The sequence below is a fragment of the Globicephala melas genome, chromosome 11, assembly GCF_963455315.2.
Source record: "Globicephala melas chromosome 11, mGloMel1.2, whole genome shotgun sequence".
Taxonomy (NCBI): Eukaryota; Metazoa; Chordata; class Mammalia; order Artiodactyla; family Delphinidae; genus Globicephala; species Globicephala melas.
In genome coordinates this window covers 40,789,705-40,812,864 of record NC_083324.2, presented here as the reverse complement: position 1 = coordinate 40,812,864, position 23,160 = coordinate 40,789,705, and the positions used below count along the sequence as shown (strand labels likewise).

The window sequence follows — 23,160 nt, the reverse complement described above, 5'->3', positions numbered from 1 at the left end:
CTCCATAGCATGTGGGATCTTCCTGGACCAGGGATTGAACCCATGTCCCCTGCATTGGCAGGATTCTTAACCACTGCACCACCAGGGAAGTCCCTGTCTCCTCTTTCTTCGTCAGTCTTTATTTCTTGTTAGTCAATTACTGATTTCTGCAATGTTTACCACTTTCTTTGCTCACCACTTCTTCCTGCATCCTGTGGCAGGCACTGCTGGCTGCCTTCCCGGTACTCTTTCTACCCTTCTTCCTTTCTCATGGAACCTCAATTTCAATCATGGTGGCAATGTGCCCAGCTTAAAATACCCTTACTCCCCACATGTCTGCAGTTAGGGTTGGATCTGACACAGTAATGGCTGATCAGATGTGAAGGAAAGCATGGGGGACAGGGCTTGAAGTCATGGTTTCTTCAGCTGGCTTGCCCTTTGCCCTTCCCCCTCCTGCCTGTAGCTCAAACCTGGGAGGTCGGTTGGGGGGGGGGGGTGAAGGCCTCCAAGAGAGTTAAGGACAGCAGCTGAGGACACAGAAGGGACTCACGTCCTTCGTGGTCTCAAGGAGTCACTGTACCACCTTAGACATAACACAAGAAAAAACCCCTCCTCACTTAAAATCCTGTAGGTGAGCATCTGCCAAATGTCATCCTGATTCCCATATCCTTCTCCCTGCCCCCTCCCTCCTCCTCCTGCTACGGAGCATCCTTTAGTAGTTCTTTCAGCAAAGATCAGTGCAGAGTAAACACTTAGTGTCATAAGCCTGAAAATGTCTATCTTGCCCTTATTATTTATTATTGAGCAGACTGACATTTATGTTTCCTCAGCACTTAGGAAAAATTTGTCTTCTACTATCTACCATTGACTGATGAAAAGTGGAACTCATTCATTAGTAGGCAAACTTTCCGTTGTTGTTGTTTTTTTTCCCCTCCTGTAGCTTGTTGGATTTTCCTCTTTCCCCTCAATGTTCTAATCTTGACCATTGTAGTGAAACTGCAGATGTAGCCATTAAAAAAATTCTACTTCATACTCATTGAGTAATTTAGGTTGTGGATTCTGGAAATTTCTTTTAAAATTGTGTGAAATACAGTATATACAACCAAAAAAAAAATGGAGAAAATGAATGGATAAAGAATAAAATGAATTCCCACCCCTTAAGCCAAGAAAAAGAACATTATCAACACCTCAGAGGGCCCCTTCCCAGAGCTAACCACAAGCCTGATGATGAGGATCATTGCCTTTGCTCTTCTGTGCCGACTTTACCACCCATGTGTGTATCCTTAGAGAGTGTATTGTTCTACTCTGCCTGTGTTGGAACATCACACAAATGTCTCATACTTCTTTTCTTCTGTGACCTGCTTCTTTTTAAAAAAAAAAAAAATTATTTATTTTTGGCTGCGTTGGGTCTTCGTTGCTGCGTGCGGGCTTTCTCTAGTTGTGGCGAGCGGGGGCTACTCTTCGTTGTGGTGTGTGGGCATCTCACTGCGGTAGCTTCTCTTGTTGTGGAGCGTGGGCTCTAGAGCGCAGGCTCAGTAGTTGTGGCACACGGGCTTAGTTGCTCCGTGGCATGTGGTATCTTCTGGGACCAGGGCTCGAACCCGTGTCCCATGCATTGGCAGGTGGATTCTTAACCACTGCGCCACCAGGGAAGTCTGACTTGCTTCTTCTGAGATGTATCCACAATCTTACACGGGGCTATAGCTCATTTCCTTGCTATAGAGTATTCCACTGTCAAAACAATAACTCATTGTGTTTTACTGTGTGTATGTGTGCTATTATGAACATTGCTTCTATTAGGGTTCCTGTCCCTGTCTCCCGGTATTCTTGTGCAACAGTGCTCTAGGACACTAATGGTGGAATTGCTGGTCACTGGCTGTGCACCAGTTCAACTTTTGCAAAAGTGGTCTTACCAACCAGCATTCCCACATGTGGCAGGTGGGAGGCCCGCTGCTCCACAGCACACCAGGGTAGCTAGTAACCCTTCTGTCTGAAAGTCTCCCTTGTCTGGCATCACCCCAGCTAGCTGAGCTTCCTTCTGTTGATTTTGAGCATGACAGAGCTTTTCTAATCCCTTTCAATCTGTTTGAAAGACTGGGTTTAGGTTTCTTTTTTTAAATGACATCAGACAAGAGTTTTTTTTAAAAAAAGCGAACAGGTACATTAATAGTAATTAATGACATATTTGGATTTATCTGTCCCACCTTTTTCTCTCTTTGCCTTCTTTTGGATAATTTATTTTTCTCAGTCCATTTTTTTTTTCTTAATTTCTTTGGAAGAGGTACTAGGGACTTCCCTGGCGGTCCAGAGGTTAGTACTCTGTGCTCCCAATGCAGGGGGGAGGGGTTTGATCCCTGGTCAGGGAACTAAGATTCCACATGCTGCATGGTGAAGCAAAAAAAAAAAAGAAAAAAAAAAGAAAAAAAGAAGGGGTACATTCTATCACTCTATTTCTATTTTTAGCGTTATCCTAGAAATGTCAGCCTGTCTGTATACCAGAGTCTTTGCTCTCTTCCTGAGTGAGCTTGGTAGGTGGCTGTAATTCCAATCACCGATCACCTCAGGACTTACTATTATTGTTGTTATGTACCCTAGCCCTTGTTTTACTTTTACTTCACAACACGTATTTGTTTTATAAGGTTAACGTCTACTTAAATTTACACTTTCTTTCTCTTCATTCCTTCTTACGATCTCAGATTTTCCATCTGGGATTCAGTCTGAAGACATTCATTCAAAAAAAGACATTCAGTTTTTTTTTTTTTTTTTTAAGGAGAATGCTTATTTCTTTTTTAAAAAAACAGCTTTATTGAGATATAATATATACCTCATACAATTCACCCATTTAAAGGTACAATCCAATGGCTTTTAGCATATTCACAGACTTGTACAACCATCACCATAATCCACTTTAGAATATTTTCATTACCTCAAGATAGATTTTTTTTAAAAAGTCTGCTGGTGACAAAACCTCTGATCTTGTTTGTCTAAAAATATTTTGTACTTGTAACATATTTTCTCTGGGTATAGAATTTCAAGTTGACAATTACCTTTTGTCCAGTTAACACTGATGCCAGATGGTACCATTCCAGTTAACACCGGCTGTGTTTGAGACATTTGCTGTGGGCTTGCTCTTTGAAAGAAAATATAATCTCTAATTTTAAGACTGTTTCTTGGTCTTTTCGTTCTGACAATTTATTACAATGTGTTCACGTATGTACTGGTTTTTAAACACGTCCGCAAATTCTCAGACTCCACCTCGAGGTGGAACCTAATTCTTCTCCCTTTCTTCTCCCTTTGAGCGTGGGCTGGACGCAGTGACTTGCTTCTAACAAACAGACTGTGGCAGAATATCACTTCCAAGACCTGGTCATAAAAGACCCTAAAGCTTCCTCCTGCTTCCTCTCTGGGATCACTCATTCTGGGGAAAGCCAGCCTCTACCACATGTGAACACTCATGCAAGCCTTATGGAGAGGTGCACGCGGCAAGAACTGTGGGTGCGTAATGCTTCTCTATGCATTCCTGTGAGCGCTGGGAGTGGAAACGGTCCTAAAGCAGATCCTCCAGCCCCAGTTGAGCCTTGCGTTGCCTGCTGCCCTGGAGGACATCTTGACGGCTACTTCAAAGAGACCCCAAACTAGAACTACTCAGCTAAGCCACTCCTGAATTCCTGATCCACAGAAACTGTCAGAAAATAATGATTTGTTGTTTTAAGCCACAGAGATTTGGGGTAATTTGTATGCAGCAATTTATAATTAATACAAAGTGTGAAAAAACTTGAGGCAAACTTGCTTATTGAGCTGTAATGAACATACAAAAAGTGCACAAAACGTATATGTACAGCTCAATGAATATTTGTAAAGTGAACATACCTAATGAGTCACCACCCATAACAAGAGACAGAACATTTGACTGCAGATGTCTTTTGGTTGCCCAGCTTGAGAACTGCTGACCTTGAACCTGTGGACTGGTGATTTTGAAAAGTTCAGTCATGTAAAAAAAAAAAAAGACCTTTGCCCCATTTTTGCCTTTTTTTCCCCCTGGAACTCCAACCACAAGTTGGATCTTCTCACTCTATCCTTCATATCTCTTAGCCTCTTGTTTACACTACTGATCTGTTTATCGCGCTGGCTGCATTCTGGATAACCTCTTCAGATCTAGCTTCCTATTCACAAATTGTCTCTTTGGCTCTAATTCACAGATACAAGGTTTTAAATTGCTATAATAATTTTTACTTCTAGAGCATCACTTTGGTTCTTCTGCAAATCTATTCTGGTTTTCAAGCTTCTCTTTTAGTTCTTAAATCATTTTTAAACATTGAAATTATCTGACTGATAATTCTAATGTCTGAAGTCTTTGCAACTCTCATGCTACCATGTTCTTTCTGATGTCCTTTGCTCTGAGTGCTTTGTTGCCTAGTATATCTCGTGAACTTTTCTGTAAGCTATTCCTCTTTCTTGGAACTTTATTGGTGGGGATTCTTTGAGGACTCAGATGAATAAAGATTCATTCAGGTCGGATCTGCATTTCCTTCTATCAAGTGTCTGAGACCACCACATTCTGGGACCACTGTAAATCTTGACCTGAGGTTTCCCGTGTGCAAACCCACATGAGGGAGGGCTGCCTCAATTCTCAAGGGAGACTTTATTCTACTCCAGTAATTGGCAGGGTTCAAGCTCCCCTTGGGATGTCAAGAGTACAGACTGATTATTAGTTTACAGAGGGTGCTGCCCTTTGGGGCCCCACCAGGCACTGAGGGCCTCCAAAACCAAGGCTCGATTTCACCTGGCTTGTCATATACCTCCAGGGCAAAGGTCAGGCTTCAGCATTCTGCCACTTCTCTTACCTTTTGGCCTGAGTATTCCATACTTTCTTGCCAGATCATTGATGCATTTAAAAAGCATTTGTCAATATTTATTTACCTAGTATTTTTAGCTGTTTTCCAAGGGAAGATCACTTCAGGCAACCATCCTACCGAGATGCCAGAAACAGAAGTGATTGCTACTCCTTCTTCAAGTACCTTTTTTCTCCAGTTTTCTTTTCCCAAACGAATTCCTATCAGCTAAAGGACAGCTACCAGTACGTCAGGGCTCTCAACCTATCCCCTCTCTCTCCTTCTCTCTCTCTGCCACCTTTTGGATCTTCAACTTTACTTCCAATTTATTAATCCCTTCTTTGACTATAAGTAATCATTTAGCTCCTCCAGTGAGTTTCTTACTTTAATAAACATTCTTGGGCTTCCCTGATGGCTCAGCAGTTAAGAATCCACCTGCCAATGCAGGGAACACGGGTTCAAGCCCTGGTCCGGGAAGATGCCACAAGTCGCGGAGCAACTAAGCCCGTGCGCCACAACTACTGTGTCTGCGCTATAGAGCCAGCAAGCCACAACTACTGAGCCCACGTGGCACAACTACTGAAGCCCACGCACTCTAGGCCCTGTGCTTCGCAACACGAGAAGCCACCGCAATAAGAAGCACGTGCACCACAACGAAGAGTAGCCCCCGCTCTCCGCAATGAGAGAAAGCCCGCACGCAGCAACGAAGACCCAACGCAGCCAAAAATAAATAAATAAATTTAAATAAATAAATAAATAAACATTCTTTATTTCCAAGATTTCTAATCAGTTGTTTCTTATACCAAATCCCTGTTCTTGAGTTGTGTGAGATCAGAAAGTCCCTCTTTGATCTCACTGGTGATAAAACAAATGCTCATTTTAAAGCCTGTTAGGATATTATCGTTTTACTTTCTTCAAGTAGAAATTCTCCCACTTGTTGGGCTGCTGGCCATTCTTTATGGCACTGGATTTTCTCATGCATTTTATAATTTTTGAGTGTCCCTCATGGGTGATAGTTTTTGCTTTTCTCTCTCCCTGCAGGGCCGTTGTTCTATAGGGCACACAGGGCTGCAAATGCAGAAGCAAACCTTTCATTAACTCTCTGGGCTCTCATACAGTGGGGATATCCTTACTCTGGTGCTGAGTGGGAGCCTAGTTGCCAGTCACAGGTGTCTGAGTCCTACACTGCCACAGACAAACATCCTGCTTCCAACTGCAATCCCAGGAGGTGGGGGCATCTTTTCACCCTTTATTCCTAGGAAGGGAAGCCCAGCTCTAGACCCTGGCTATGCAGAGAGAGCCTGGCTCCAGTCCTGACACCTGTGGGGCATGTCTGATCCCTGTCCATTGTGGGAATCAGTCCTGGCCTTGTCTCACTGCTCACCACAGCAGTCAGCCACCTACCACTTCAGCCCTTACTCATAGCTGCCAGTTTCTGCTCCCTTCCCAAGAACTATCTTCTTAGAGGAGTTGCATAATTTTAAGTTAAACCATTTACTTTATTGTATGAGTGACAGTCCGTGTGCACACACTCCTTCCACCTCTACCGCCCTAGTCCTCAGCACCGTCTACCAGAGCTGGGCCATTGTGTTCCTAGAAGCTGGCACAGAGGGAGGAACACACTGGGATGACTCAGGGCAGGGGCGGGAGGCTCAAGGGGAAACCATGAAGGAAACTTAAGAGTGTGATCATCCTGGAGGAGATGAAACTCTAAATGGTCACAGGTACCTGGAGTCAGACTTGTGGCCAGCTGGTCATTCTGGAGAGTCAGCTCCACAGAGGAGGCTCATGGTCCTGAAGCCAGGACCTTGGGGACCCAGGGTCCAAGACCACCCCCAAAACCCAGGCTACAATACCCCAGTCTTTAGCAGAATGGGCCACTCTCCCCCATACGGGTGCCCTGTGCCAGGGAAGCCAGCGTCTAGCTCTGGCCGGTGAAGTGGGGAGATGGGCTGCTGGGGCTGTGGGTGGAATGTGAACGAGCACTGCCAGGGGCCCCGAATCTGTAGTGGCCCAGAGTCGAGGCTTTGCCAAGGCACAGTTCACCCCCTTCATGGGCCCAGTCGCTTCCTTCTCACTGCGAGGGCGTCCACAGAGGACCAGAGTGGGAGCCTCTCCAAGGTATCCCACAAACTACTGTAAGGCCTATCTCTGTCACCCAAGGATTTTGAGATGATCACCGCTGACCAAGGACTGGACCAGAAACCTGGACCCAGAAGGTCAGGCCTGGGCCTTCTCCACCCCTCCAGCCTCAACATGTTCAGCCCAACACAGGGCTTACTCATATTAAACATCACCTCTGCAGCTGCCCCGTCTTGGGGCCCAAACCCAGAGTATCCCAAATATTCAGGAGGTTTCTGCCATACACAGGGGTCTGCTTGTTTCTATTTCCAGACATTAAAAAAATTCAAAATAACATATATATGTAGAGATACAGCAAGCCCACAGAGTTGTTGCTGGCTCTGCCCCAACTCAGCATGCTGGGGACCACTCAGGAGACAAGGAGCCGACCTCACAGCATGGGGAGGGGTGGGGTTCAGACTGCTAGGCAGGGAGTCACTGTTCTGAGGCCAAACTGGAGGTGATGGCAAGCCCAGCCCTGACCCTTGCCCAAGACCATCCTCCTATAGAACAGGCCTGAAAGGCGGGCGGCGAGGGGATAGGGCGTGCCTCAGTCGGAGTCACCAGCCTCTTGTTCGGTGGTGGTGGCCGCCACTGCAGAGGCCAGGTTGTCCTCCTGGCCCTTCAGCCTCTCACCTGGAAGGGTGGCAGACAGGAGGAGTGGAGAGGGGCCGTGTGTTTGCGCCACCACCCAGAGGGCAGGGAACGCTGCCTTACCAGGCCCCGCACTTACGGATCAGCTCGGCGATGGCCCTCTGGGTTCGCTTTTCTAGCTTCTCCAGCTTCTTGGCTACATCTCTCTTGAGGTCCCTGGAGCAGGGAGGTGGGAGGTGGGAGGAGGCCGGAGGCTGAAGGCTGGCCTGGTGTGGCCTTGGGGCCTTCCCCTCCCACAGCCCCTCCGGCATCAGGAATCACACTCAGGTGCCTGAGGTCAGGATGCTCCTCCCCTCTCTCTTTCTGTGTCCTCCAAAACCCAGCACCAGCCAACCTTGCCAGTCCCAGTGAGGCAGGGACTAGCACCACAGACCCACCCAACACAGGGGACCGAGTCAAGGTGTACAAGGCAGATGGTTCTTAGGGTCCTCTCTTTGTCTGTTCCCCTTGGTCTCCATCAGGGAGTGACTTGCCCTGGCCCGCTGGGGGTCCTGCTCCTCCTTCGACCACACGTTCACCCTCACCACCAGGAGCTTCCAGAAGTGCACACACACACCTATTCCCCGGATCTGGGTTTCCAAGGACACGCGCCCCATGCTTTTGTTTCATCATATCAGAACACCTTCAGCTAGTGCCGTACTTGACACAGAATTGCAAGTGAGAGGGAAATGGCTGGTGCCTCTGGACCAAGGTAAAGCGAACACACGGCCCTCTCTCGCCCTCTTTCTCTGCCCAGTCAAAGGGGCACCATGAAGGATGAGCATCCCCATTTCAATGCAGAGGAAGCTGAGGCCAAAGGTAAACAGGCTAGCTGGTGGCAGAACTGGCACAGAAACCTTCATCTGCCCTTCCCACCGTCTGGCCTCTACCCTATGGCTCCCTGAGGGCAACGGTCAGTCTTGTTCAAATGGAGCTCTCTGAGGTGGGGCGGGCCCTCATCCTTTCAGAAGGGACGTTTGGAGGGGACTGCTGAGCCCCCTCTGCCCGAGCCCCTCCCCACCCTTAGGTGTCATTCCCCGTCATGTCCCTCTCATTCTCCACTCACGTCCTTCTCGGCACTTACTTCAGACATTAATAATCTGAACATAATAATTCAGGCAGTATGTCTACACTGCCTGCCTCCCGTTGCGAGGCTGGGAAAGGCCCAGCCGGAGCCCATGCCTAGCACCAAGAGTGTCCCAGTCAGTCTGCACTGGTCCTACATGGGCAACACTCACCAATCAGGCTTCCGGGGTGCGAGGTTGGCCAGGTCCTGGGGAGGGAGGAGACACAAGTCAGGGCTGGAAGGGCTTAGCCCCAAGGGAAGTAGAAGACAGGGGACAGAGGTAGGAAAAGGGGAGAAAAGGGAGGAGGAAGGAGGGGGCTGAGGGGAAACAGGGAGGTAGAAAGGGAATAAAGAAGTGACGAGAAGGAAGGATGTGTGAAGAGAGCAGGTGGGAAGGAGAAAAGGACCCACAGAAGGAGCAAGGGAGGATGGGGACACCCCCAGGCACTCACCACTTCCTCAATGATGGGCTCTGGCTTGGCGGCCTCCAGCTGCTCCTTCACCTTCTCTTCCACTAGAGGGCGCAAGACAACAACGGAGGCAGGTCGGAAAGGAGCCACCACTCTCCCAGATAGGCAAACTGCAGCCGCAGGTCCCTGGGAGAGTCTGGGCTTTCTTGCCCCGCCTCTCCCCTTGGCCCCTAACTACCTAGAGGTGAAGATCCTGCAAAGGCAGCTCTGGAGGAAGGGCTTGGGTTTCTCAGGACGAAGGCAATCCGGGGATGAAGGAGGGCCAGCAGGCGGCAGCCAGCTAGAGTAGATGGAGCCAAGACCTCTAGCCAGGAAGCATGGGTGCTTCTCTTAGTCCCAGGGTCCCCAGCTGGGAAATGAGACAGTTGCCTGGATATATCCAAAGTATGGTTTTGGGAAGGACCTTGAGGACTGGCTTTTCCCATACCCTCCTGGGGCTCCTGGGCTCTGAGGACGTGCCCTGGGAATGGCCAGGGCACAGGTGGCATTTCTTCCCATCCCACTCTTAGATCTGTGCTCCCAAGACCAGCGGGGCAGCCACCTTGAGGAGTCCTGCCCACGTGTACCTCCCGGCTCCACCCAGCTGCCAACAGCACAACGGGCCTCTGGGTGGCCTGACCAGGAGGGCCCTGACCCTGTGGGGACAGATGTCAAGAACAACAGATTTGGGCTCCATGGGCTTCCTCTAACCCCCCTCACCATTGTCCCGGGTCTCCTCATGGCCCTTCTGCCCTGCCTCACCTCCCTCCAGCCACAAGTGCTGACCCTGAGACATGGGACCAGCTCCCCGTCCCTGTCCTCTGTCCTGCCTTACTCTCCCCACCATGCCACTGCCTCACCACGGCAAGGCCCAAACCATGAAGCAGATCACCTGGGAAGTGTGTGCATCTCAGGGCCGAAGGAGATGGGGAGGCAGACTGGAGTGTGGCTGAATGTGCAACACTTTACTCTTTTATAAGATAAATGTATCTATTAGTTTATTACTCATATAATTAAAAATTGATAAAAACAAAGAATAAAAAACACGGCCAGGGCCAGGGATCTGCATGATAGGAAGCACCCCAGCATCTCCAGCATGGATGGCTCTGGACAGGCTGCAGCTGGCCAGATGCTCCGGCTGCTGTGCAGCTCCCCACACCGTGGTGTGACGGGGCAGCCTCCGGGCCAGGCCCTTCATCCCACCAGTGAGAACACCTCTGCCCATCCTTTGTGCTCTGGCACTGCCACGCCCCAAGCTGGGCGGGTGTCTGCCTGCCCACTACTCTCCAAGCACCTGGATGGTCAGCCCGTCTTCAGCGTCTCTCACTCTGACCCTCCAAGGGCCCGCAGCACCCATCACCCTGCCCCTGCTGTCCAAGGGCCCCAGGGCCACTTCCACTTCTCAGCCCGGAGAGGTCCTCTGAGGGGATGTGGCCACTTCCCTCACAGGCCCCTGGAAAGCCTCCAAGGCAGGGCGTGAGCAGGGCAGAGCAGGCACAACAGGCCGCTTCAGTGCCCAGACTGCTTCTAGCTGTGCATCTGCCACGAGATGGTGACGGAGGGTCCTGGATGCCCAACTTCCAGCCCCGGCACTGTCAGTTATTCTCCAAGAGACGGTGACACCTGCCAAGGTGGAGGCAACCAACAGTGCCATGGAACAGAGGTGGAGATGCAGCCCACCTACCTGCGATTGGCTTGGCCTGGGGCACCCTTCTCTTCTTCAGGTCCTCATCCTCTGGGACATAGTTCCGCAGCCTGAGTTCCCTAAAGGGCAGAGAGAACAAGCAGAGAGAAAGTAAGGTATAACATAGTCTCATTCCCCTTATACAGGTTGCAGGTTGGCATGTGATGAAGCCATAGGAGCTGGCTACTTCCTGGACTTTCCTCTGGTCTCTCTGGAGATGACCTGGTGAAGGGGGACAGCACAGGAACAGAAGCTTCACTGTGATAGGCTCCCTTCTCCGAGCCTCAGCCTCCTCACCTTCCAGTTAGCAGCCGGGCCGGGTGCTCTCCCAAAGCCCCACCTGCACTGTAGGTTCTCATCAAGAGCTGGGGTCAGGGGTGTACAGAGAGCATTCACTGGATGTCTTCTCCAGCATTATCTCCATTTGACAGTTACGGGAACTGGGGGTCAAAGAGACTGCACCATTTTTATAGGGTCATACAGCAGTGGTCGCAGCATCTGAGACAAGGCAAGCTGTGACTCCAAGCCAGGGCCAGAGCTACTCCTAAAAGAGGAAGCCAGTGGTCACCCACTGGTTCCCCAAGCCCCACCTGCTCCTCAGAGCCTTCGTTCCCTGGAGCCTCAGCTACTGGTGGCAAGGGTCTGGTGTGCTGGCCAGCAAGGGCTGAGGGAACAGGCATGACAGTGTGCAAGGCTGGGAAAGCCACAATGCACCTGGACAGCCATGAGAAGTTCACATACCTCACCCCTGCAAGGGGTTTTTTAAATCTACCAGAGCAGATCCCACGACCTCCTCCACGAAGGGGTAGCGGCCACAAGGAGCCAGAATGGCACACTAGGATTGACCAGCGACCGTGGTGTTGTTTTCCTCTTATTGCAGTCTCCTCGGGCAGGGCTGGCTGTACCAAGTGCTCACTGGAGGCCTCCCTGGCTCAGCAGCTCATCAAACCCCGACTCCCACACACAGCACCCTGCCCGCAGGATGGGCCCTTGGCTAACTCCACAGGGTAGCAAAGAGAGAGTTCCTGGGGGCTGCTGCTTAATAAAGGCAAGACAGAGACACTAGGACAGACCATCTAGGCCCTGCGGGAGGCAGAAGTGGCCTCCCCAACCGGTTAGCCAGATGGGACTGGGATGTGGGTCCTCTTTCTTCCCCACTACCTCTTCTGAGCCCTCTCAGGGCTGCTGGCGCCTCAGAAATCCTGGGAACATTTTCTCAACAGGAGGCCTCCTGTGGTCTGTCATCTATGGAACCCTCTGTCTGTGCCAGGGAAATGTGTGGCTGATTTCTCCAGCCCCTGGGCAAGCAAGCTTTTCCAGAAGGGAGGCAGGAGGTGTCTGTGGCTACATAGTTAGCAAGTGACAGTGGTCTCAACTTGGGGTTTTTCTGACACCAAATCAGTCCCCTATTCACCAGCTTCACCTGCCCCCCTGCCCTCTGCCAGGGCCCCCAGGGCCTGCAGTCCTGGGGCTTGGCTAAACCTGTGTGCCTGGGAGTAGTACCAGCATGGCCTGTGTGGAGGAAGCCTGCTGCCTACTCCCAGGGTCTACCTCCTCTAAGGAGCAGGGACACCATCCCCTAATGCCTGGAGGTAAATGCCAGGTCACTAAGGCACTGGGAGAGAAAGTGGGGCATGATCGGTACACTGACTTTCGTTTGTAACAGGGTGGGGAGAAAAGTGGAAGAGAAACTGGGTGTGGGAAGAAAACTGGGGGGATTCGTGAGAATAAAAAAAAAAAACTGTCACTCTCAGAAACTGGCTCCAGGGTCTTGTAAGAGATCAGAGAGAGGAGAGTCTGGTGGCAGCTGTACCCAGAGCTCATAGCAGTAACCACAAGCACCCACACCTCCAGTACCCCCTGCTGCCCTGCTTCAGAAGACTAGCCGGAATGAGGGAGGACACAGCAGGAGACACAGAGAGGCCAGAAGCAACAGGAAAGAGCAGCAGCATCTGGTGGGCTGGCTGCACAGCAACCACCCCCAGCACCCCCGGTAGCCCCGCCGGCCACTGTCCCCTGTTCTGCCCTAGAGCTGAGCACTGCTCAAGCACTCAAGAACACCTGGGTCCCAGTCACTGTGGAAGTGCCCCATGCTGGGCTCCGATTTTCACATCTGTAAACAAGAAGGCTATGCTGGGTGTGTCGAGCTCTGTCAAGCTAGGTTCAAGTCCTTCCCTGGTTCAGTCTGTTGAGAGATAATGAAGAGACTGACCCTCACTAATGTCCAATTAACTGCTCCTCCCACCCCACCCCTATTTACCACCAAATGGCAAAAGTTTCTGGAGAGGTCATGGGGCACTGGGTTCTGCTCTGGGGCCTGGCCTTTCTAACAAAGGAACAAGGTTTAATTCCCTCCTTCTGCAAGCTTAAAAAAATCTGTGTGTTGGTGAATTACCACGGCAACAAGGACCTGAGGGGCTGCAATCACAGAAAGAAGGGAAGCGCAACAAGGTGAGCCTGGCTTTGGGCATTTCTTTCCCCTTAAAGCACTTGTCTTTTTACAAGCAGAAGCTGAAAAGCCGAGAGACCAAGCAGAGCTTCCTGCGATCTCATGAGGCTGAAGAGACAAAAATTTGTGTTCAGTGAGAGGAAGCCTCTTTATCAGTCCTGAAAGGGTAGGTCAGGGTATCCATGTCTGCCAAAAGCTGGAATAAACTCCTTCTGGGGGAAAATAAACTATTCAAAATCCCAAATCATCTCTGGAACTTTTCATATGCAATATCCAGAATTCAATCAAAGCCAAGAGAAAAAAATAAAGATAACAGAAATGCACTCACAGGAGACCTAGATACTGGAATATAGTATCAGAAATGAAATGTGCATTAATTGAAATTATTAAAAGTTCAGGAAGGTATACCACAAGATTGAGAATTTTAGCAGAGGGCTTCCCTGGTGGCGCAGTGGTTGAGAGTCCACAACGGGAGAGGCCACAACAGTGAGAGGCCCGCGTACAGCAAAAAAAAAAAAAAAAAAAAAAAAAAAGAATTTTAGCAGAGATCTGAATTTCGGAAACTGTAAAAATCAATCAAATGGAAATTCTACAAGTGAAAATAGAATCAAAATTAATAAATCAATAAATGGGTTCAACAGCAGTGTGGATACTGCTAAAGAAAGGATTAGTGAACTGTAAGATAAGCCAGAAAATATCCAGGCTGAGGGACAGAAGTAAAAAAGTTGAAAAATATAGAAAATAACTTAAGAAACATATGGAACATGGTGGAAAGATCTAACATACATGTAATTAGAGTCCGCAAACCAATATTTAAAGAGATAATGAGTGAAAAATTTACAGAATTAATTAAAAACATCAAGCCATAGATTAAAGAAACTCTATGAACTCCAAAGAAAAGCATAACTAGGCAAATCACTGTCAAACTACTTAACACCAAAGACAAATTCTTAAATTGGACAAAGACACCCAAACTTCAAAGGAGAAACTGAAAATGACAGCTGATTTTTCAACAGAAGCCATGAAAATCGTAAGACAATGGAGAGATACATGGGAAGGGCCAAAAGTAAATAAAATGCCACACCAGAATTATAAAGCTAGGTTAAACAGCCTTCAAAGAAAGACTTTTCCAGATAAAGAAAAATTGGGAAGATTAGTCATCAGAGGATCTGTTCTTTAAGAAATACTAAAGGGAATGCTTTAGACTGAAGGAAAATGATCTCATATGGAAGCATGGAACTCAGGAAGGAATGAAATGCATTCCTTGAGAAGCATGAAAGAGTAAATACGTGGGTAAATTTAAATGAATATTGACTGTATAAACAGTAATAATGACTTGTGGGATTTCAAATATAGCAACAACAGTACAGAAGACAGGAAGAGAGGCAAATGGCCTTAAAGTGTTCTGAGGTTGTGGCACTGTATGGGAAATGGTAAAATGTGACTTGTTATTAGACTTTGGTAAGTTAAGGATGTATGTTGTATCGCTGTGGAAACCTCTATAAGGGAAAGGAGTATATTATTAGCAAGATAACAGGAAGGACATGGAAAGATTAAAAACAAAAAATCCAAAAGAAGACCGGACTTGAGACACAACAGGAAAGCCAAGAAACGAACGGTAAGACAAGAGGGTCACGAGGTGGGCCCAGGCTGCCATCCTGGGGGCTTCCCCCTGCAGTGACTGGAACTGTCACAGCTCTTGGAGACTGGGTGGGATGTGACTGCACTCATCAGGCAGCACTGGCATCTGGAATTCACCCTTCTGGAGGCCACTAGAGCCAAACGCTGGTTCTGCTATCCCCATTTTAGAACAAGGAAGCTGCTCGGGTGAGAGGGTACAGAGCCTTGGCCTTCCAACAGTGTGACCTGGGTTCAAATCCAGCTTTGAAGCTTTTGAGACAGGATGGAAAGTGTCATGCTTTCATTGGCTTCCATATGGAAATCAAAGGTATCATTTCTCATGAGGCTGTGGGTGACACAGAATGTGGACATCAACACTGCACAGAGTGGTGTCCTGCAGAGCAAAGGTCAAATTGCCCAGAAGTGCTACCTTCCCACTCCACACTGCTGCCCCAGAAGCCCCTTCCTAAACCCTGAGAGCTCTCTAACTGCTATGAGGGGAATATGGCAGACTGTCCCAAAATGGGACGGTCAACCCTCCAAAGCCCAGAGAGTAACCCTTGAGTGCAGGTGGGAATGAGCAGCCCAGCAGCCCATGGCTAGGCCATGCCCAGCCCGCATGGCCTACCAAGCCTTCTCAAAATACTGCGCAAGCAGATCGAAAGTGGTCCTCGTGTGGCCCACAGGGTGGCAGGGACGCGCCTGTTTCTGCACATTGCACATCAAGTGGCAGGGCTGGCCAGGACATACCCCAGCAGTTGAGGCCCAGCCAAAGAACAGCCTACTACCTGCCTCTCCAGTATGTCTGATCTCCATGCACTTGGCATTGTTACTGGTAAGTCCAGGAGCCTGGCTTCTTATCTTACTGCTTATATCTACAGCCCTTTCTGCTCAGCACTAGGTGTGAAATGGACCTGGACTGAAATCTTCTGGATAAGGAAAGAAGACAGATTCCAAATGCACGGGCTCTTCCTACGCCAGGCAATGCCCAGACACTGAGGAAATGTGAGCCGATCCCCAGCTCTCCAGGAGCCAAAGGCAGATGGTGGAGAGAGCCAGGCCAGAGAAGAACCAGGAGCCTTTCAGACTCCCCCGGTCTAAGGCTGCAAAACAGGGGAGTCCTGTGCTACGGTGCTCTGGAGGACACAGACATTAAGAGCCCCCTCCTGGAGCCAACCCTCTCCTAGCGGGGAGAGTGCATCATGCAAACCCTGCTTATGTGCCCTTTGGCCCATATGAACAATAGAACGCCACATGACCAAAGGGACAAGGAAGATGCTTTTTATGAATTTCTGTGTAATGAATGTCAAGATGTACTGTCAAATTGACATGAGCGAGGTGAGGAACAGTAGTATGGCAGTATAGTGTGCTATCACGTGTGTAACAACAAGCATGTGTATGTGGGGGGTTGGGGGGATATATATCAGCATATTGGAATATCTGTGCACAGTCCACCTCTGAAAGGAGCCAAGCAGCTGGCCCTCAAGGTGGTCTTGCAACTAGGAGGTTGGGAGTGAAGGAAGATTTTTTTCCCCTGTGTGTCTTTTAACACCTTTTGCATTATGAATCATGAATCCTTTACATACTCAAAAAATAAAATAAAATATATATAAAATACATAAAGATACACCCAGACATTACATGGATCATTATATAACCACTGAAAATAATGTCTGCAAAGGATTGTTCTGAACATATAACAGAAATTTAACAGACAGAAAACAACAACCAAACGTTGACAATGAGGGACTTCCCTGGTGGCACAGTGGTTAAGAATCCACTTGACAGTGCAGGGGACAGGGGTTTGAGTCCTGGTCTGGGAAGATCCCACATGCCATGGAGCAACTAAGCCCGTGTGCCACAACTACTGAGCCTGCGCTCTAGAGCCCATGAGCCACAACTACTGAGCCCATGTGCCACAACTACTGAAGCCCACAGGCCTAGAGCCCGTGCTCCGCAATGAAGAGAAGCCACCGCGATGAGAAGCCCGCACACCATAACGAGGAGTAGCCCCGGCTCGCCGCAACTAGAGAAAGCCCGCACGCAGCAACAAAGACCCAATGCAGTCAAAACTAAAATTAATTAATTAATTAATTTAAAAGTTGACAATGATTATCTAAGAGTGATTTTTCACTTGGTTATTTTGAATGTGCCAAGAGCTAGTTCAGACAGGCCCCTGCCCAGCTGAAGCTGCCATCGCATCTGAGCCACATGGTCTGCACCTACTCCCACCCAAGACTCCACAGAGCCCAGCCCAGCTTCTCTAAATTTACAGGCTGAGGGGCTTCCCTGGTGGCACAGTGGTTGGGAATCCGCCTGCCAATGCAGGGGACACGGGTTCAAGCCCTGGTCCCGGAAGATCCCACATGCTGTGGAGCAACTAAGCCCGTGCACCACAACTACTGAGCCTGCGCTCTAGAGCCCACAGGCCACAACTACTGAGCCCGTGCGCCTAGAGCCTGTGCTCTGCAACAAGAGAAGCCACCACAATCAGAAGCCCGTGTACCGCAACTAAGAGTAGCCCCCGCTCACCACAATCAGAGAAAAGCCCATACGCCGCAACGAAGACCCAATGCAGCCAAAAACAATAAATAAATTAAATTAAATAAATTTTTAAGTAAATAAATAAATAAATTTACAGGCTGAGCTTTGCCCCCAATCCACCTGAAAATGCATAGCTGATGGGCACTTAAAGAAGTAGAAACAGCTGATATGCCAAAACTCAAGGACTGAAAAATTAATTATGGCACTCTCAAAGAAATACTAAGCAGCCACTGAGAATTTTATAGAAGCATGTTTATCAAAAGATGATCAAGATATGGTATGTGGGGCTTCCCTGGTGGCGCAGTGGTTGAGAGTCTGCCTGCCGATGCAGGGGACACGGGTTCGTGCCCTGGTCTGGGAGGATCCCACATGTCACGGAGCGGCTGGGCCCGTGAGCCATGGCCGCTGAGCCTGCGCGTCCAGACCCTGTGCTCCACGGCGGGAGAGGCCACAACAGTGAGAGGCCCGCGTATCGCAAAAAAAAAAAAAAAAAAAAACCAACCACCACCACCAACAACAAAAAAGATACAGTATGTGAAAAGGTTACAAAACAGAAGGATATTCACAGATACAGGCTAATAGGATTTACTAAATTTCCAACAATTGAAAAAATCTTTAAGTACTTTGAATATCAATTTAAATTTAAAAAGAGGCGTGGAGTAAAGGTTTATGGCAGCTAAGTTGAATCCCAAAGGGCCCACAAGATGAGAACTGAAGTGGCCACACTGGCTGTCGGGGCCCAGGTGGTGGCAGGGCCCAGAGCCTGCACAGTTCACTGCCCCCCACTCTCCTGGGGCCCAATCTATCCCTCAGACCACTCTGGGGGCCGTCCTGGGCTGCAGAATGCAGGCTGCAGGCTGCCCAAGAGAAACACTCTCCACCGCACAGCTGTCGGCAGCCCTGATGCCCACCCCTAGAGCCCCAGCCAAGAGGACACATGGGACAAAGGCCACTGCACTGAGAGTGAAGGTGGTGCAACGGAACCAGGCCTGGCCTGCCCGGGAGCTCGCATGCAGAGGATGGGAAGGGCTCCGTTTCCCCATCTGTGACATGACAGCTGGATGAGCTCAGCTGTTCTCCACCCTGCCTGCACACCAGACAGGGATGGAGGAGGGGTCCCAGTGCCGGTCCCCTCCCTCTCAGCTGGGGAATCTTAGACGAGTCACTTCACTTGTGTGAACTGTGGTTTCCTCACTCATGGTGGATCACAACGTTCCCCCAGAACAGGTTTAATAAGAAGGACTTTCGAGGCACTGGAGATCACAACATACAAGACGAAGACTGTCTTCCATGTAGGAAGGCCCCAGCCGTGCTCCCACTCTCCCCCTACAAGAAGGGAAGCACCTGGCCCGGTCACACATCGAGTCGGCTTCCCACGACACCACATCCCTTATACCAGTTCTCTCTTGATTCACTCTTCCACATTCCTGCGCATAGTCCCGAGCAACAGGATCAGGAAAAACAGGGCGGCCGCAGGTCTCTGTGCTGCTGCCTCAGCACGAGTCACGGAGCCACAGTCCAGCCCCTCTATCCAGGGCCACGACATTCCGGCCTGGAGCGGGAGTGAGGTAACTCAGCAAGTGGGGGCAGGGGCCGCTCTGAGCATCACCGCGAGAGCTCAGCAATATCTGCCGAATCAAGCTGACGTCATGGGTCTGCAAGCACGTCCTGGTGCAAAGCCACCATCCTGGGGACCCAACCGGCAGATGCGAGAAGGCCTGGCATTTGTCAGCCTAAAGGGCTTGGGCACTGGGACAAGGCTGGGCCGGGCCTCAGCTGGGGTGGGACCTTTCTCCATATGGAGTTGGAGAACCGGTTTTCCATCCCCGAGGAAGGAAGGTTCGTGGCCTAGTTCCTTCTCCAGTATGTGACACTCACCCAGGGTGTCCCTGAATGGTGACAGCTCTGGCTGGGTGCAGACCTCAATCCTAAGCCAAGGGGAGGTGACGGCTGTGGGAGCTGAGGGTTTGGGGCTTGCTTGTTCAGGCACTTAAGACACGCTCCCCCGCTCCATGCCCAACAGAGTGTGCAACATCGGCCCTCTCCTCCCACCTGGTAGGGTGGCCACGACTGTTGGCCACAAACCCTACCCTAGACATACCTCCACGGCATACACTAGCCAACTTGCCATCAGGAGGAAGTGACTGAGGGCTTACAAAAAACAACAGCAACTGACATAAATGCCCCTTTTTGTGGCCAGGTTTCCAGGGCTGCCATATCACATCTTACCTAGGCGGCAAGGAGGGGGCTGTGTTAGAGATGAGTCATGGGCGCCCGTGCAATTAACCAAGAGGGAAGGTTGGCTGGGAGAGGGCAGATCCAGCCCAGAGGAGAAGCAGGGGTCCTTCTGGAGGTGGGAACTCGTCTTTCCTTCCCACAGAGCCTGGCCTACGCTAGTCGACCTTCGGGGGACCGACTCCCACTCAATGGGGATTTGGTTGTAGGGGAATACGGTAGGATTTATCCTGAAGAGAGTAATAAAAAAATGTTTAAAGGTATTCTGATCTGTAGATTCCATGTAATACCAATCAAAACTCTAGCAAACTTTTTATTTATTTTTATTTTATTCTTTTTTGTATTAGTTTATTTTAAATAAGTAGGCAACAATACAAACACGTACATTTGAATGATGCCTACGTTCTGAAATTTTAAGAGGAACTGACATGAGACGGTCCATCCCTTCCACACTCCTTGAAATACCCATGCACAGGGCCACTAAGGAATGGGTTAGGATGAAGGGAAGGGCATCGTCTCCAGAAAGCCACCCCCCCTCCTCTCCTGGTTTCCACAACACATCATTGTCCTCCTCTGTCACTCTTTACTCTCAGTCACCTTCAGCAAGCTTTAAAAATAGATATTAACAAGCTGATTCTAAAACCTATAAGGAAAGCCAAAGGAACTAAAACAGCCACGATTCTAAATAGGTCTCCTTGGACAGATGGGTAGGAGCATGGGCAGAGAGGAAGGTGGGTGATTCTCCAGCATGGCTGGTGAGGGGTGAGGTCCTGGGGTGCCTGCCTCCAATCCTGCTGGATTTTCCCATTTCCTCAGCCATAACCCCTGGCCCCGCACTGTATCTGGTTAGACAACTGAATCTGCAAAATGACTCAAGGCTCCAGTCAGTAATCAAAAACCTAAGGACAAACCAGAAGAAAACCAAAGAGTCTCTGGGCAGTTACCACAGACCCACCCCCAAGCGCCCAAGTCTGCAGTCACTTGGCAAAAGAGCAATGACCTGGCCTTCATCTCTGTCACCAGAGAGGGCCGCGTGCTGTGCTGGGGGGGGCCAAGGTCCAACAAGACACCTCAGAGCCCAGTGCTAGGGTGACAAGGGTCCCTGCACCACCACTGAGCATCACCAGCCTCTTAGCACAGAGCTGTCGCCTTCTGTGATAACAAGGGAGATGGCAAGGACCCTGCAGGGCTGCTGTGAGGAAGGCGTGAACACACTTTGTAAAGTGTTAAGTCACACGTGCACAGACACACACACGCCCCTGTGGACTTGAAAAAGCCCCATCTCGTCTGAGATCAGCTCCTGAATAAGAAGGCAGGGATGAGGGGCCTGCACCTGGGGAGGGTTCCAGTCACACTGGTGAAGGAAACAGCAGGCTGTGGCGTCAGGAAGGCCTGCTTCCGAGTGCTGGTCCAGCTTCCTCTGGGGAACACCCCTCCCCACCTGCTGCACCCCCTCAAAGCACAGCCCACTGAGATAAGCTTTCTCAGGGCATCAAGATCTACTCCCCGAAGTGAGCAGGCACCCAGGCTGCTGGCTCAGACAGAGCTTCACACACCAGGGAGAGTCTGGACCTGATTCTGCAGGTGCTGTAGAACCATGTCACCCAAAGTGTTTTCAGAGAAGAGTGAGGGGACATGAGGGTCTGGAATAAAAGGCTGGTGGCTAAGAGTCAGATAGCCAGTGGGGGAAAGGGTGCAGAGAAGGTTCCAACTGTAAGATTGTCCTGTCTGAACAAGGCAGCCATGGGGTGGAGAGGAAGCAACGGGGTAGAGACTGAACACAGAGTTGGGAGGATGTGGAAGCCAACAGGTACTGGAGGAGAGCGCAGGGCAGAGAGCTGCGTGTGAGGCATTACCTGTGCTTCTCGCCTTCCTCCTCCCCTTCTCTGAGCTGCTTGGTCTTTGGCTCCCCATCTTCCTTGTCCTGCAAAGGAAGGGAGAAAACGAGCTGCTCAAATTAACACTCCTTCCAGGAGCTAGACAGCCTGGCCAGGACCAGCTTGGCATTCCAGCCTCCAAGCGGGGCACATGCCTGCTGCAACCGACGGGGCACAATGCTGGAGCCACAATTCCCACCCCTCAACTCCCTCAGCAGAATTTAAAACCCATGACCCTGGGCTTCCCCAGTGGCGCAGTGGTTGAGAATCTGCCTGCCAATGCAGGGGACACGGGTTCAAGCCCTGGTCCGGGAAGATCCCACATGCCGCGGAGCAACTAAGCCTGTGCACCACAACTACTGAGCCCACGAACCACAACTGCTGAAGCCCACGCGCCACAACTACTGAGCCCACGCGCCTAGAGCCCGTGCTCTGCAACAAAAGAAGCCACCGCAATGTGAAGCCCGCGCACTGCAACGAAGAGTAGCACCCACTTGCTGCAACTAGAGAAAGCCCAGGCACAGCAACAAGGACCCAATGCAGCCAAAAATAAATAAATAAATTAACAAAACAAAACAAAACCATGATCCCAGCCCAGGCCCAGCCCAGGGTGGCCCTCAGAGAACACTAGCAGGAAGAGCTGGAAGGTCTTAGGTGGTGAGAGATGATGCTGGTCAGTGCCGCCGAGGGCCCACGCTGGCAGGCCACCAGCCACCCTCATGTGTCGGGAGAGTCACCAGCAAGCAGAGCAGCACAAAAGCTCAGGTCTCCTGACCGCCACCCCCTGCCTTCCAGGCCAGAGGCCTCTCCAGAAACACCTATTTGGTTCCCTTTAGGAGCAGCATAACTCGAATTAGGACCAGGCTTGTAACAGGTTCACTCCTGCAATGCATTCAGGGGGACGGAGGGAAGGGGAATTAGTTTGAAGTTTCCATGGGAAAAATTTCTAAATGTGGTTATCTTCCTCTTCCTCCTTCCCCACCTCTTTGTAAGTCTAGAGAAGCCATGTTCCTCTCAACCCTGACAGAGTGTGCTTGCTCTCAGGTGCGCCGAGGGCCCAGCAGAAGGACACCCCCATGCTGCTTCCACCTGCAGCAGGAAACACCTTCCTGGGCTTTCTTCCTTACCATGTGACCATTGCAGTTGGATCAGACCTGCCTGCAGACAAACGAACATGGAGGGCGTGCACTGGGTGTGCTCTCGCATGCGCCCACGCCCCCAGTGTCTGTCCTGAGAAAATCTGGGACAGAGCCCTGCCCGGGGTCTCCCTGCGTGCCACGGCTGGCCCTCCAGAGGGGATCAATGTGCCCCTGATAACTGGCCATGACCTGCCTTTGACTTGCTGGAGCATGTTCCGAGGAGACACTTGGAAGCCCCTGCCATGGGGGACCTGCTGCAATGGAGAAAAGAAGATATAAACTGTAAGTAAAATAGCTCCTTGTACCACCTCTCCTAGAGATTTGTTTCTGTCACTGACAACGGCCTCCCCGAGAGTGGCATTTGCATTATGAGTCACTTCCTGCCAGTGCTCATCATGGAGACCCTGGAAACCACCAGACTGCGCCATTTGTTGGCCACACACCTATGGGCAAGGAGACCACCCAAACCAGGCTCGGAGTCCTGGACGAGAGAAAGGTTTCTGTGATGTGAATAGAGCAAGATGTTCCCCTG

At 50.2% G+C, this 23,160-nt stretch overlaps 1 protein-coding gene across 1 annotated transcript in view; it reads right to left on the bottom strand.

Annotated features, from left to right (window-relative positions):
• Window positions 1-3,971: 3,971 nt before the first annotated feature.
• Window positions 3,972-23,160, bottom strand: part of CCDC12 (coiled-coil domain containing 12) — a 50,211-nt gene continuing 31,022 nt past the window's right edge. Inside the window, exons 2-7 of the mRNA XM_030845330.2 lie at window positions 21,469-21,536; window positions 10,765-10,844; window positions 9,084-9,145; window positions 8,804-8,838; window positions 7,666-7,742; window positions 3,972-7,568 (exon numbers count right to left, since the gene is read on the bottom strand). Of these exons, the coding sequence (XP_030701190.1) occupies window positions 7,483-7,568; window positions 7,666-7,742; window positions 8,804-8,838; window positions 9,084-9,145; window positions 10,765-10,844; window positions 21,469-21,536 (408 nt within the window). The 3' untranslated portion in view covers window positions 3,972-7,482. The remainder of the gene's footprint in view (window positions 7,569-7,665; window positions 7,743-8,803; window positions 8,839-9,083; window positions 9,146-10,764; window positions 10,845-21,468; window positions 21,537-23,160) is intronic.